The sequence below is a fragment of the Lactuca saligna genome, chromosome 3 (genome assembly GCF_052625555.1).
Source record: "Lactuca saligna cultivar CGN05327 chromosome 3, ASM5262555v1, whole genome shotgun sequence".
Taxonomy (NCBI): domain Eukaryota; kingdom Viridiplantae; phylum Streptophyta; class Magnoliopsida; order Asterales; family Asteraceae; genus Lactuca; species Lactuca saligna.
The window spans coordinates 39,376,405-39,393,204 of NC_136419.1; the positions used below are offsets into that span (position 1 = coordinate 39,376,405).

At 38.6% G+C, this 16,800-nt stretch overlaps 1 protein-coding gene across 1 annotated transcript; it reads left to right on the plus strand.

Annotated features, from left to right (window-relative positions):
- The first annotated feature begins 6,569 nt into the window (after window positions 1–6,569).
- Window positions 6,570–7,699, plus strand: LOC145033583 (senescence-specific cysteine protease SAG39-like). The gene is made up of 2 exons (XM_078982170.1): window positions 6,570–7,002; window positions 7,107–7,699. Exons 1-2 carry the CDS (start codon window positions 6,570–6,572, stop codon window positions 7,697–7,699), a joined length of 1,026 nt encoding a protein of 341 aa, XP_078838296.1.
- The last annotated feature ends 9,101 nt before the right edge of the window (window positions 7,700–16,800 follow it).

Genomic DNA, 16,800 nt, shown 5'->3' on the forward strand with positions numbered 1-16,800 from the left:
CTCATTCTTTGCTTGTGGTGCTTGTAACTCTGTTAGAGGTGCAACATTTAGGTCACTAGGCTTTCAAAGGTCAAGGAATTGAAGCGAAGATTACTTGTTACTATTAGCTAACAAGAAAGGTATTCTTCTAATTCCTAATATGTATAGATTTCAATTTTATATAGTAGATCTAGGGTTCTTTCTTTGGAAAATTAATTTGCTTGTATAACTTGAGAAAAACCTAGATCCAAAGGAAATAGGGTTTCATGTGCACATAGGAATGTAGATATGCTCAAAACTCATCAGTGGTATCAAAGCCTATGTTGTTTTCTGTTATATTTTGGCATGAAAGACCCTGAATGATATGATCTCTAGTGCCCGAGAGCGGGAGATTGATTTGGAGCATTATGTGAAGAGGGGGTCGGATCAGGTGCAGACATTGGAGTGTCACGTGAAGAGACCCAAGACTTATGGCCAGCGTTTGAAAGGCCAGCAGGGCCAAAGTTAGTGCAGCACATGTGGGAAACTACATGAGTTGCTACAATTGTAGCAGGATGGTCAGGTCAGCAGAGATTGTCATCAAGGGGCAAGCTCATTATGTTTTCACTACGATCAGGTGGGCCAGAAGAAGGCTGATTGTCCGATGTCGTTAGGAGGAGCAGTGAGTGTACACACTCCGACTACCTTGAGGATCACTGATAGACGATAGGGTAGAGTAAGTGCCCCAGTGGAAAGGAGTCAGGCTTTAGAGTGTCGGTCAGGGGAGGTTAGGACTTCAGCATGCAATGTTGCGGGTATGTACCTTTTGTTTTCCTTCAGTTTTACCTTCATTTTTTTCATTGAAATCTTTGCATCAGTTTGGGTAAGTGTATATCTGGTTTATTTCTATGCTTATGTTTGAGTTATATCTTCAAGAAATTTTATATGCCATCTGCATACCATGAATCTTTTGTGGTTTAGGAAGGGTTATTTTTGTATAGCGGGTTTGGTGTGTTTGGTGTTATCCTGGGTTGTACTTGAGAACAGTTTAGTGGCATTGTCTGAAAGGTTTATGGTCAGGATTTAGTGGGATGGTTGTCCACTATCGCCAAGATCTAGTGGTTTTAACAATTATGCTTGGATTGGTTTTTGGAGGTGCTGAGGGAAGTAGTTTGTTGTTGAGATTTTGGTTGGGGTATCCGTCGTTTGGATTCAAGATTTGAGTGAGATATCAGGTTAAGCATCTAGGATCATCAACGTTGCAGGGATTCAGGAAGTGTTTAGTTGGTATTCGGGGGTTATGTAGTCTTTGAGTTGGCTAGTAAGGGATCATTAGCAAGAATAAGCACTGGTGGTCAGCAGATTGATCGTTTGAAAGTGAGAAAGATTAGGAATTCTTCAATTCTAGTGTGTTGTGAGAATATAGTCAAATCAAAGTGGGGGAGAATCGTCTAGGGATTTAGGAGTAGAAGCGGTTTTGAATCTAGGATGAGTTTCGCGTCCCCGTTGGGGAGGAAGGTGACCCAAATCGCTGTTTGCATTGAGGATTGTGTGAGTTGGAAGTTCGGGAAACTTACCAACATTAAGGTCTCGTTCTCTTGGTGTTTGATAGTAGCCTTTGGGGAAAGAAGATTGGATTCCAGGCATGGATCAAATTCAGCTTGGGTGTTTAGTCGAGTGTATGCTCGACTCTCAGAGTGTTCGAATTGATAGATTAGTGGTAAGGCATTAGGCTGCAATTATAGTAAAGTGGAAGTGTTGTAAGGTTGCGGGGTAGCCCGTAACATTCACTAGTTATCGTATGATCTGGGGTAAGCCCCAGTGTCATAGCAGAGTAAGGGTGTCGTTTAGTTCGATATAAGATCAGTTAATTTCAATTGTAGTGATACCCTATTGGTGCGGGATTAGAGTGTCGACGTTTGGCCGAGAAGCTCAGAGACTGATGGATTCTGCGGATTTTCATTCATCTTAGTTGTGGTGAGGGAGTACATCATAAAGTAGAAGCGAGATCTGATTTCAAGGACGAAATCTATTTCAAGTGGGTGAGAATTGTAACATTCCGTTTTAAATAGGTAAATAACATATGTAAATAAAAAATAATCCCTAAAACTCTGAGATGTATTTTTATATATTTTATTTTTAGCCTAAAGTTGTATTAAATTAACTGGGTGTACACCTTCGGGTGTTAATAAATTATATTTTTTGGTTTAGAGGATCAAAATTGTAACATGCGTAATTGAAATGTAAATAATTTTGTAGAGTTGGGGTTGTAATGTAAATATTGGACCATATCTGAACTGATTTGTGGATTCAGCGACCAAACTTAAAAAAAAATATATCAAAGTTTCATTTGAACACAGGATTTGAACCCATATATTTCCCCTCCTACTTTTAAGGGTCATGTTACCAGAAACCCTAACCCTAAGCTTATCCACCAGCCACCACCTTTGTTTCCCCAACCTACAACCACAATTGGCAACCTCCTCGCTATTGCCTTGCACCACCGAATAATTGTCGATGCACTCAGTGTCGTTAAGGAGGATGGCTACCGTTGGACGTCGTTGCAGTGGACGATAAGAAGAAATAGATTCATCATTTTCGTTGTTAATGTTCGCAAGACGGGGTCACAACCTTCTCTTCTTCTTCATTCTCTTGTTGTTGCGTCGTCACTAGACCACCACTGCTACTTCTTGTTGTTTCTCATTCGTAGGTTCTCCAGCTGCCATCCTCCTACGACGGTGAGGTTGCTATTCCGTTTGGTGTGTATTTTCCGACGTGTGGGTACTTGATTCAATATATGTCGCGGGTGTGGGTGTGTTTAAGTGGCCGGAAATGTGAATAACCACCATGGCAGCCAACCATGGTGGCTGCCACCACCAGCCACTATGAGAGATGATTGTGTGTATCATATGGTGTTTGTGTGCATGTGTTTTAATGGTATAGGGCTGTAGGAGCATTTCTTTGCCAAAGATCCGAAGAAAAACCCACCACCACCACTTGCCACCATACTTCTACCACCAGTCGCCACCTTGGGTGGCTATGTGTGTATGTGTGTGTTGGATGAATATTTTATGTGTACCGGATTGCTTAGATAACGTTTTGGGTTAAAAAAAATAGTGGTTGCCGCCTCTTGCCGCAATGGACCGCCGCAGAACACCACCACCTGACGTGGCAGTGGTTGGTGCCCGATTTATGAAAATATATATATTTTTTTTATTTAATTTGATAATCATCTAACTTAAGGAGTTGGAAACCCTAATTAAGGTTTATAAAACCCTATTTTCAAGAAAACCCTAGTTTGGGGTTGGTCGAGATTCACATTAAAACTGTTAGTTAAACTTAAAATAATACCTAATAATTATCTACAATTAACTTCATTCAATATTGGAATTAATGGATTAAGCCTTTAAGGGGTTAAGTGTGAGCACGAAGCATAGTGAGTCCCCCCAAACTATCACATACCATACAAATAACACATAAGAGCATATATTTTACCTTGCTCACTACATTGGGGCCCGCCTGACATTGGACGAATCCGGCATTAGGCCCCGCCCGACATCGAACCGAAGTATGACATCGGCCCCTTCCCGACATCGGACCAAAGTCTGGTATACATATAACATAACAACAAGCATATAACATAAACACATAACATAAAACATATAAACCTTCCTCGAGCGTGCCTCGGCATCGGACGGAAGTCCAGAACACATAACACATAACATATAAGCTAAACATTCCTCGGCCTTGCCCCAACATCGGACCGATGTCCGGAACATATAACATATAACATATAAGCTAAACATTCCTCGGGCTTGCCCCGACATCGGACCGAATCCCGGAACACAAAACACATAAGAAATAAGCTAATACATGCAAGAATCACGAAGACATCAAGCATACAAACATTCCTCGGGCTTGCCTCGGCATCAGACCGAAGTTCGAAAACATATAATCTACATCGGGCTAACGCCGGCATCGGACCTAAGTCCGGCATACGCTAACCTACCTAAACAGGCTGACATTGGTTCCTTCGACCCGTTTGTACTAGAGGAAAACTCACCTCACACTGCTGAAGTCCCGCAGACAAAACCCTAGCTGCTGGATGACAGATTCCCGAGTCTGTCAACATGAAAATAACACCCAATTAATAATTGGGTTCCAACATGTATCCATAAGGCCATGCTTGGGGTAAAAGACTATTTTACCCCTATCTTAGCTTGATTCAAGCCCAAGGCCCAATCCATAATCCCAAAAGTCTAGTAATGAACCAAGGCCCAATTTTCCAAGTTGGGCCAAAACCTTTACATGGTCTTACCCTATGGCCCAACCATTAATTCTTGGTCTAACAATTGGTATTCTAATGATCCAATATCTCATAATCATCAAGGCCCAGTTATGGCCTATGTATGACCCAATTTTCCCAATTAGGCCCAAGCCTGTCCAATGGGCCTTATCCTAAAGCACAATCCAAATATTGTAGTACATTTACTTGTTAATAGTTGGCTCATCAAGAGTCCAGATATCTTGGCCAATAGAAAGGCCCAAATCTAAGCCCAACACAATTATGGTTTTCACATGAAATGACGATTAGGGTTAAGTGTTTCCCACTTAACCCATTAAGAACTTACTCCATTAAGTCCATCAATCTGTCTTTTCAATCGTGTAGTGTTGTCGGCTTAATCCATAATCCCAATCCGATCATCTAAAAATGCAGGTCCCGACAACCCATAATACATATATCCAAAATTTGGGTCTCCAACCCAAGCACAACCTAATAGGCCCAAAAGTTAAGTCTTTAGATCAATTAGGGTTTCATTGGGCCCATCAGAGTTTCATAAGTTGGGCACCACCCACTACCAACTAGGGTAGTGGTGGTCAACGGTGGCTCACGGCAGCTTGCGGTGATTGGCCACCACCTCACGGTGGTGGTTATGATCCTAGTCCATCTTTGTCAGAGCATCCGAAATGAAATCTAAACACAAGCAAGAGCATACTGCCACCCAACACGACGGTTGGTGGCGGCAGCCACCACCTCATGGTGGTGGTTATGAGTTTTCTTTTTATATTATTTTGACACCGATTATAATTTACAATGAAAAATCTCAAATAACACACACACACACTAAGGTAAACACACACACACACTCACACACAACGACCCTTGTGGTAGACGGCGGTGGTAGATGGTGGCAGCCACCACCTCACGGTGGTGGTGGTGGTGGCTTTCTTGGTTTTTCAGCCAAAACAAACACACAAACACCCTCATAGACGAAATACACCTACACACACGTTTTGTTACTTGAAAAAGGACCCATCCACCCACCTAACGACGTACGGTGGCGGCAACAGTGGTGGTTGCTGATGACAACCACCACCTTACGGTAGTGGCGGCGGTTTCTCTTAACCCTTTGCCCAGCAACACGTCAACAAACGCTAATAGAATACACACTAACTGCCAACAACTTGTCTTGAACGGAAACAGACATCACAGGTTTGCGGTGGTGGCTTCGACGGTTCGGTGTGAATGAAACAATGGCAAGGAACATCTCCGCCGACATCAATGGCACCGGTGAATGTTGGTGGTTATCGGCTCCATCAGCGGTGGTCTACTCCGACTTAAACTAGTAAGGAGGCGGCTGAGAAAGCTCTGAAAAGGCGGTAGCAACGGATACAACGTCGGAAAGAAACGGAGAATGGTGGCAATCGAACGGAAATGCGGAAGTCTGGTGGTTTGCGGTGGTGACTTTGGGTTTTGTTTTCAGTTTTTAAATTAAAAAGTCACACAATAATTATATATTTATATATGTAAAGTATTAAATGTAAGAAATATGATAGTAATTGTAATTAATAAATTTCTTTATTCCTTATTTCAAAATTCTATTTAAAAAAAATACTTAATGTTTATATTTAATATTTAATTTTTTATTTAATCAAACAGTATAATATATGAGTTTTACACTTAGTAATTATATGAAATGAAGAACATCTTGACAAGATGCTCTAACTTATATTCTCTATTAAAATACATCAATTTAAATACAAATCTAATTATCAGATATATGCAATTGTGCTTGCATATCTAAATTGGAACTTAAAAACCTACCAAGAAAAATGATTATATATATATATATATATATATATATATATATATATATATATATATATATATATATATATATATATATATATATATATCATGAGACTCTTTGACAATTTCTCCCATCACATAGACTAGACACAACTAAATTCCAAAATACTGGTCAAGTTATGTTCTGTAAACTTTTAACTTAACTTTACCTATGTTAAAAGAACAAATGAGTATGCAATAGTTTTAGCCTTCAGCAGTACTAGAGTCCAAAATGGAAATCCAACATGAGTAGGGTTATCAATCCTCTATCTAAACAACTTGTACCCTTCATTTTAACTTCATTTTAATAAATATAATATTAATCAAACCATCTGATCTTCTACGTACTTGAAAACATATATTTCGTTTTTCAAACAAGGACAAAATCATTTCTTTCTATATAAAGCCAACCTCTCAGCAAAGAGTTTACTCCAACTTATATTCATATCCCTTATTTCACATATCTACAACCACTATGTCTATGTCATCCACAAACCACACATCTATGGTATGTTTGGTTTTACTCTTCTTCTCGGCTACTTTGCTTTCACACACTGCATCCCGGTTGCTCCCTGACATTTCAAGCTATGAGAGCCACGAGCAATGGATGGCTCATTACGGACGTGTTTACAAGGACGCTGATGAGAAAGAACGGCGTTCAAAGATTTTCCAAGAGAACGTTCAGTACATACACTCATCCAACAATGGCATGAACAAAGGTTACAAACTAGCAGTGAATGAGTTTGCAGACCTTACAAACCAAGAGTTCACGAGCACAAGGAACCGATTCAAGGCACATGAATGTTCCACATCCACCTCTGCTTTCAGGTATGAAAACGTGACAGCAGTCCCCTCATCGATGGACTGGAGAAAGAAAGGTGCAGTAACACCTATTAAAGATCAAGGCCAATGTGGTAATTAAGCTAGCTAGCAAGAATTAATTGTTTTAAGAATTTCACAACTGAAACGTATTCTATGTTGCTGACTTAAAAGGTTCATCATGATATATATGTTGTAGGGTCTTGCTGGGCGTTTTCAGCTGTGGGAGCAATGGAAGGAATAACCCAACTGACAACAGGTAAACTAATCTCTCTATCTGAACAAGAGCTTGTGGACTGCGATACTAGTGGTGTAGATCAGGGATGTGAAGGTGGTCTTATGGATGATGCCTTTGAATTCATCGTAAAGAATAAAGGGCTTACAACAGAGAGCAACTACCCATACAAAGCAGTGGATGGAAGCTGCAACAGCAACGAGGCATCAAACCATGCTGCAACAATTACGGGTCATGAAGATGTTCCTGCTAATAGTGAAAGTGCACTGTTGAAGGCTGTAGCCAGTCAGCCTATCTCTGTGGCTATTGATGCAAGTGGGTCCGACTTCCAGTTCTACTCTAGCGGGGTGTTTACCGGAGAATGTGGCACGGAACTTGACCATGGTGTTACTGCGGTTGGTTATGGAACGACTGCTGATGGAACTAAGTATTGGCTCGTGAAGAATTCATGGGGAACAACTTGGGGTGAAGAGGGGTATATAATGATGCAAAGAGATGTTGATGCGAAAGAAGGAATTTGTGGCATTGCCATGCAGGCTTCCTACCCCACTGCATGATTAATTTCTGGATCATCATCACCAACAGTAATTAATACTATTGTATATTATATCTATAATCTATTTGGCGCCGTGTTATTTAATACAAGGAAACTTATAAACTATGTACATGTATCTGAAAACTAATTAAGTCTTCAAAAAGCTGGAACTATCAAATTGTGTATGCATCTCATGAAAATTTGTGAGCTTGGATGTCTTTTCCTGATGCCATTTGCTAGTTTCTCTGAGCCTGGTAATTAATGTCAACATAAGAATCACCTATATGTTGAGGATGAGAAAGTTTCTCAAGGTACAAAGGAAAAAAATAAAACATCTACAATACGAACCAAAGAGAATTTGATGAATGTTTATCTTGTTTCACTAATGATACCCGAGTGAGGAAAAACACTAGGTATTTTTAAACATGTGCAACTAGTTTCAGAGTTTTTTACATAAACCTTGTAGTCGGAAAAATGAATTACCAAGTAATGGTATTTTTAAATATATTTACCTATTAATTGTAGTTTTATTAGAAACTATAAAAAAAATAATAATAAAAATAAAAAGGAACTTACACCCTTGTTTTCCTTGGTCGCGGTTTTTCTCCCTCTCCCTGAGCCTTCAACACCATCACCGGTAACTGCCATTATTATGTTATGATACGTTGAAAATTTTTATGTTATGCATATCTTCGTTTTGCCTTCAACTCAAATTATTTTCCTCTAGGTACAGGCGTTGGAACTAACTGACTTTTTTTTTGTGCAACTAAATAGATTAGCTGTTTTCTTTTGTTTTTACTTGGAGCTCAAGAACAGAACTAGAAGCATGTATGAAATGGGCTAGATACCGAACATAAGCATTCCGTTTAGAAACTTTAATGTTTTGTGATTCAGGTCAACATTATTTTTTCTAGTAGAAGAGTTTTCTGATGGGGTTTGCTATATCTATAATACTTTCATGGCATTTTCACCTTCATCGTGTGAACCTGAATTTTAAATTGCAATCGCTTATTCTGATGAATAACGGACATTCGGATCGACATGACAGATCGTTCCGACCAGTGGTGGACCTTAGTGGAGCCCCGGGGTCCCGGGCCACTGTTCCGATTCCGGCACGTAATGTAAAAAAAAAATTATGTTTTTTTTTTTTTTATGTTTCTTCTGTTAGGTACACAGGTACACAGGCTTAAAATACGAGTGTTACTACTAATTTAGTTTTATTTGGAAATTTTTTTTAGTATCACCCCTACTAAAACATTTTGTGTCCGCTACTAGTTCCTAGTTAGATGCATCCCGAGAGAACCATAGCGGTTTTAGGTACCATGGTCGGTGGATGGTTGGTTTGTCAATCCAACTAAACGAATCCCATCGGCCACATGTTTATATTGTATAATACTTCATAATTTTACGAAGAAGAAAAGAGTTTGCTTGTGACCAAGTTTCCTTGTATTTCACCATCTATAATTTTAGGCGATGAAACCAAACAAAAAAGTAGTTTATAGGAGATCAAATCGAACCAAACAAATGTCGGCGAAGTTGATTTTTATTATCTTATTTTTGGTATAAAATATGATGGGGCCGACAACCTAAATTACATGTTGGCAATTACCCGTAACACTAGTTATGTATCTGAAATATTCTTTCAATTACAAAGTATATCATTTATCTTTGCATATAATAAAAGGTTCCTATAAATTACATGTTGGCAATTACCCGTAACACTAGCTAAGTCACCAACACAAGAGCATGGTATTTTTTTCACCATTTCTTTTTTTTTTTTTATTTAACATTAATAATCTTTAACCAAACTGACAACCAATTTGAAGAAAAAGAGAATGATGAGAGGTTCAGAACCTATTTGTGAAGCCTTTACTTGATGGTGATGATCGAAGATCTTATAAAATTAGAGGGTGGTGCCATGGTGGAGTTTTGTAGCTACAATGCTATAAAGGAGATGAAAAAAAAAAAAGAATGACATTGCATTGGGTTACAAAAAAAAATAGCAATGTATTTATGTTGATTTGTTTACCATAGCATCCTACATTTATTCTAGCATATTACAACATTATACTTACAAAAATCAACATAATTATAGTAATGTCATCCAAATACAATAAAAATCTGATTGTTATCGTTATGACTAGATAAAATTTGCAAAGTACGATATGTTACTAAGAGAAAAACATGAAACTACAATGTTATAACTAGGTTTATTTTCAAAGTACAATATAAAGGAAACGGGATGTTGTAATAAAATAATATATGCAAGTACGTTGTTGTTTCTACCATTTAGCCCATTTGATTCTTATTGCATTCTACTTCCGTCTCTTTCTATTAGAGTGAGCCCCATAGTAGCAAATCATCAAAATATAAAACAATCTTCGCACGCCTATTCAAATGATCAGAGAACTAACTAACCAGAGACTCCAAAGAGTGATGTAGCATCTCAGGAATTATGAAATTCATATTGCATGCATAAGCTTGAACCAATTAAGTATGGAGGATTTTCTAGCCTAAAACCCTTAATTACTAGCTTGTGTTGGAGGCAAGGCCTGAACATAGGGCGTTCATATCGTGAACGCTTAGCATTCAGAGCATGGAGTTGGATGTAGAGGCCAAGATGAACGCGGGACGTTGCAGGGAGGAACGCAACGCATTCACCGTCTGCACTCAAAAATCGTAAGTGTGCACTATTTAAACAAATTAAGACCCAACGCTCTTCAGTCTTTCAGCCTCCATTGTACCTTAAGTCTCATTTCGAAACCCTAACCCTAATTATGAGTGTGTGAGCTTGAAAGACCATCCTTAAGTGTATTTTAGTGTTCTTGATGAAGAGTGATCACCTTGGAGTCTCATTAATCAAGGAAGAGCTTTTGGATCCAGGTTCTCCATCACATTTTCAAGTCTCAGAAGGTATAAAGTTTCTATCTTACTACCTTATAGCTTAAGATCTAGATTAGGGCTTGTTTTTGCTTCTTATGAACATATGGATTCTCTTTGGGAGTTTGAGCTACTCCAGGAGCCTAGAATTGAAGATCCTCACATTTTTGAGTTGCTAGAGTCATAAAAATGGTAACTTGATGGTGGAGGACCAACCATGCAAAGGTTTTGGGTCTTGATTTATGGATTGGAAGCTTTAATGGATGTTGGGTTCTTTTTGGGCTATGCAAAGGTGCCAAGTTGAGGATTTTATGGATTAAGACTCTGATAAGAAGCTATTTTGAAGATTTGAACTTTGGACTTAAAGTATTAAGACATAAATGCAATTTTTGGTCCCTGGTCGGGAACGCAGTGTGTTCATCTTTGGAACGCCATGCGTTCTAGAATCGAGTCCCGATCATCGGTTAGGCAGCGACCACCCAGCATTCCACAAGGGAACGCGCCATGTTTGGTCCAACAGTGTGCTTCTGTGGGCTTTCCACTCATTCTGACTCGATCGAATCATGAAGTACAACCTAGTACATGTAATCTGCATTAGAGACTTTACGCTCAAAATTGCTCCCCATATTCATACTCCAAGTTTTATGGGCATGTTTGTTATAAACTCATAAGCTTTGTCTAAACACCATGCACGACCTAAAAGATCTAAAACACACGCATAATGTGGATGATGTGGCACAATACCATAATCTTTCACACTATTAAATATTACACAACCTTCTTCTATAAGTCCAACATGAGTGCGTGGTGTAAGAATCCTAATGAACGTGACTTTATTTAGACTCGTACCAGCTTGGTTCATGAATTGGCAAAGATTTACAGTTTCATGTGCTCTACTATGCTAAGCAGTTATCGCGGTCGAGATTTCAATAGCGGTCGCATGCCGCTATTTGAAATCACGGTTATCGCGGTGGTATAGCAGTGGTATAGTGGTTTTATAATATTATGTATAATTTATATTATATATTTATACAAAATTTATATATTAGATTATTAATACTATATAGAATTAATATCATAAAAAATCATATAAAAACATAACATAATCTATATATAATATTCTAATATAGTAATATAGAAACTAAAAAGTGTCAAAATGTCATTGCAGCTCAAGTCGTTCGTGGTTTCTATGTACTGAAACAGATGAGAAAAGTGTAGTGGGCTAGTTAAAAAAATAAAAATTTATTACTGAAATAACACACAATCATTTTTTTTTCTTTGTTCGAGTAGCCCAATATGTACAACATTGTAAAACCGGGTGTAACGTCGCTATAACGCTGACGAGATTCGCGATCAATAGCGCCGCTAATAGTGTCACCATTATTCGTAAACGCTATATCAAAATAACATTTCAGTAACATCGCAAAACGTTATAGCTCTGCTATAGCGCGCTATTGATAGCATAACTACTATGTAAGACATATCCAACAATCATGACACTCCAAACCACATTGTTTTTGGTTTTTGTTTCATTAAAAACTTTCCGGGCCAAGTCTATGTTTGCACATTTTGCATACATGTGAATAAGTGTTGTGTTGACAAAACAATTGGTTTTTGTTTCATGAAAGTTTTTAATAGCAGGAGTACAAGCTGTCTGCTAGAATGTCAAGCACACTCTTTTTTTTATTCATATATAATCCTTGCTCGGTCTTGTGTAATTCAACCACAATGAAATAACTTATTTGTCCTAACTCCTTGATTGTGATCATTTTCTATAAATATTCTTTTACTTCTTCGATTAACTAAAGATTAGGATTGTAATAATGTAACGTCCACGAATTCAGACTAGATGTTTTTAGGATTATAAATAACAATATTTATTTTATCGGAAATTTAAATCGTCAAATAAGTTAATCGTAAATAAATAATTAAGTATCTTTCGTACGCGATACGTGTTATATAAATGATATTTATATATTGTGTACATGTTTTATGGACAAATATTATGGGCTTATAATATTTGTATAAAACATTATTATAAATTAAATAAATTACAATAAATAACATTTAAAATAAAATATTATCTAGGATAAATAATCTTAGCAAAATTGGTAGTGTAACACTCGGTTTCGGATTTGTTTCTTTATTCATGATTGCGGTCCAACCATCATTCGTCATTAGGCTTAGGGTCTTGGAGACGAAGGAATTTCGCTCTTTCGGATGTGGGTATTATGATTTAAGTGATCCAAGTGCTTGATGGTGTCTTTGGAGGCCCAATGTATAATCTTAATTTGATAACTCGATCTTTTATGGATTGTAGGTTTGGCTCGGAGGTTTTAAGGATTGGGTGTGTTGTTAGAAGCATAGGGCTTCTCGCCACCTTTCTGTAGATATAAGGTTCGTTGGAAACCAACCTAAGATGAGGAAGTTATGGTATTTTGAAGATTTTCGTAGAAATGGACCTTAATGGAAAATGCTTGCGTTTTAGTCCCATGCGTGTATGGCTAAAGGCACATGACTGGGTGAGTACGCTTAGTGCAAGCTGGGGGTACGCCCAACATAATGGACAGAGTGTCAAACCCAAATTTTTAGGGTTAGGGCACTATTTAAACATCTTTATGTGCTCAAGGCTCTTGCATTTCTCAGCCTCCTTTGTCTTTGAGCCCCATTTCAAACCCTAATCCCTTTTTGGTGGTGTATTCTTGAGTTAGAGGTGATTTTGAAGGTCCTTAGTGTTATTTCAAGGAGGTGGATCTTGGTAATCAAGTTTGATGTAGCCTTAGGGTTATAGATCCAGAATCTTAACACTCTTGGGAAGCTTTAGGAGGTAAAATGTTATCATTTTGACTTGTAATTGTCCTAGTTTGAGTTTAGGGAAATATTAAGGGTTTTTATGGTGTATTAAGTTCTCCTTGTGAGTTTTAGCCACTCCAGGAGCTTGGAGTGATATATCTTGCCTCTTTTGGTGTTTCTAGTTCATAAAAAATGCTTGCTTGATGTTTAAGAATGGTCCATGCATGTTCTAGTTGGATTATGTGGTGTCTTAGTAGATTAAGTTGGTTGTTGGGTCCTATTGAGTCATGCAAATGCATAAAGGTGTCAACATTATGCATTAAGAGCTTAGTTTGAAGGTCTTATGAGGTTTTAATGTGAGGACTTAAAGGATTAAGACGTGTTTTGAGGTTTGGAAAAGTCCTGGTTACGCCCCATGTAACTGATGGTACACCTAGTGTACCCTCTTTTGGTCGCAAATATGGAATTCTTCGAGTACGCCCAACGTAGCTGAGCATACTCCCCGCATTCTTCGTTCAGATGGGTTTTGCGTTTGTTGTGTTTTGAGCTTCGCATCCTTGGACCACATTCTTTCTTTGGGCCTTCTGTACAAACTGAGATTTATTATTCTCTAAGGAATTATTGGCCTTTAGGATAAGGCCCAAATGGGGTTGGGCCCTATTTGTAAAATTGGGCCATTAGTGGGCCATTATGGATCTTGTAGTTTTGGGCCTTTTTTGATTTTGGGCTTGGGCCTCAGTTTTGGTAAATGTTGGATGATAGGTAAAATGGTCATTTTACCCCATGTATGGATTATGGATCATCTTTTGGAACCCAATTGCTAATTAGGTATTATTTTGGTATTGATATCCCGGAGGAGTTGTCAGGGTAGCAGCTAGGGATTTCTTTCAGTGAGCTTCTGCATACGAGGTGAGTCTCCTCACTGTTCTATGGGTTACAGACACTAATTTCGATCAATCTGGTTTATGTATTTTAGGAAAACACGGGAGTAACCCCTGGCATTTTGTATGAAAGACAGTGAGGCGGCTCCTGGCAAATTGTATGCAAGACCAGTGTCTTAAATCTAGCAGATAATTGGTTAAGAAGTTGTAGATTGTGTGTTAGTTGTCTTTGTGATGTTTGCATGGAAGATCATGAGGTGGCTCCTGGCACCTGTCTGTAAGACCCAGGGTTTTGGTCCCCGGCCTAAAAAGAAAGACCACGAGGCGGATCGTGGCATAATGGCAAGACTATGGTTAGCACATATCACTTTTATTGATTGATTCGATATGTATGATACGTATGGCTTATTTGATATGTGTGTTGGATTAGGTGTGTAGTCTCACAACTATAATTGGTATGTACTTGATTTGAGATTAGCATGGTCCTTTTCGGTTGCCTTCACGATAGCAAATAGACTGGATGAGTTTTGGAGTAAAAGGTTAACTAACGGTTTATTAATATAATATAAGAATAATATATTAATTGGTAATCATATTATTTAATTAGTATTGATCATAAATTAATTTGGAATTAATTTAGTGATCAAAGGAAGTGATTAAAAGAACGGGGAGTGATTATGTAAATCAGTGATTGTTGTATTTTTGGGCTATTGGATTCAATTGATGGGGAGTGGACGAAAATCAACGGCAAGCCCCCATAGAGTTTTCGTACAAGGCCTTTCATTTGGGGGTCCATGGATTGCTTAGGGCCTAAGCAAGGGAATTAGGGTTTCCAGTTGAAAACCCTAGCAGCCGTAACTATAAAAGGAAACCCTAGCCTCAAGAAATCGGTATGCCTACCTTCTAAGAGAAACCCTCACCGATTTATATCTCCTTCTACCTCATTCTTTGCTTGTGGTGCTTGTAACTCTGTTAGAGGTGCAACATTTAGGTCACTAGGCTTTCAAAGGTCAAGGAATTGAAGCGAAGATTACTTGTTACTATTAGCTAACAAGAAAGGTATTCTTCTAATTCCTAATATGTATAGATTTCAATTTTATATAGTAGATCTAGGGTTCTTTCTTTGGAAAATTAATTTGCTTGTATAACTTGAGAAAAACCTAGATCCAAAGGAAATAGGGTTTCATGTGCACATAGGAATGTAGATATGCTCAAAACTCATCAGTGGTATCAAAGCCTATGTTGTTTTCTGTTATATTTTGGCATGAAAGACCCTGAATGATATGATCTCTAGTGCCCGAGAGCGGGAGATTGATTTGGAGCATTATGTGAAGAGGGGGTCGGATCAGGTGCAGACATTGGAGTGTCACGTGAAGAGACCCAAGACTTATGGCCAGCGTTTGAAAGGCCAGCAGGGCCAAAGTTAGTGCAGCACATGTGGGAAACTACATGAGTTGCTACAATTGTAGCAGGATGGTCAGGTCAGCAGAGATTGTCATCAAGGGGCAAGCTCATTATGTTTTCACTACGATCAGGTGGGCCAGAAGAAGGCTGATTGTCCGATGTCGTTAGGAGGAGCAGTGAGTGTACACACTCCAACTACCTTGAGGATCACTGATAGACGATAGGGTAGAGTAAGTGCCCCAGTGGAAAGGAGTCAGGCTTTAGAGTGTCGGTCAGGGGAGGTTAGGACTTCAGCATGCAATGTTGCGGGTATGTACCTTTTGTTTTCCTTCAGTTTTACCTTCATTTTTTTCATTGAAATCTTTGCATCAGTTTGGGTAAGTGTATATCTGGTTTATTTCTATGCTTATGTTTGAGTTATATCTTCAAGAAATTTTATATGCCATCTGCATGCCATGAATCTTTTGTGGTTTAGGAAGGGTTATTTTTGTATAGCGGGTTTGGTGTGTTTGGTGTTATCCTGGGTTGTACTTGAGAACAGTTTAGTGGCATTGTCTGAAAGGTTTATGGTCAGGATTTAGTGGGATGGTTGTCCACTATCGCCAAGATCTAGTGGTTTTAACAATTATGCTTGGATTGGTTTTTGGAGGTGCTGAGGGAAGTAGTTTGTTGTTGAGATTTTGGTTGGGGTATCCGTCGTTTGGATTCAAGATTTGAGTGAGATATCAGGTTAAGCATCTAGGATCATCAACGTTGCAGGGATTCAGGAAGTGTTTAGTTGGTATTCGGGGGTTATGTAGTCTTTGAGTTGGCTAGTAAGGGATCATTAGCAAGAATAAGCACTGGTGGTCAGCAGATTGATCGTTTGAAAGTGAGAAAGATTAGGAATTCTTCAATTCTAGTGTGTTGTGAGAATATAGTCAAATCAAAGTGGGGGAGAATCGTCTAGGGATTTAGGAGTAGAAGCGGTTTTGAATCTAGGATGAGTTTCGCGTCCCCGTTGGGGAGGAAGGTGACCCAAATCGCTGTTTGCATTGAGGATTGTGTGAGTTGGAAGTTCGGGAAACTTACCAACATTAAGGTCTCGTTCTCTTGGTGTTTGATAGTAGCCTTTGGGGAAAGAAGATTGGATTCCAGGCATGGATCAAATTCAGCTTGGGTGTTT

Excerpts from the sequence above, each read along its gene's own strand:
- LOC145033583 (XM_078982170.1), top strand. The coding sequence starts at position 6,570 with ATGTCATCCACAAACCACACATCTATGGTATGTTTGGTTTTACTCTTC. Across the intron at positions 7,003-7,106 it reads TAAAGATCAAGGCCAATGTG|GGTCTTGCTGGGCGTTTTCA; the intron begins GTAATTAAGCTA and ends TATATGTTGTAG.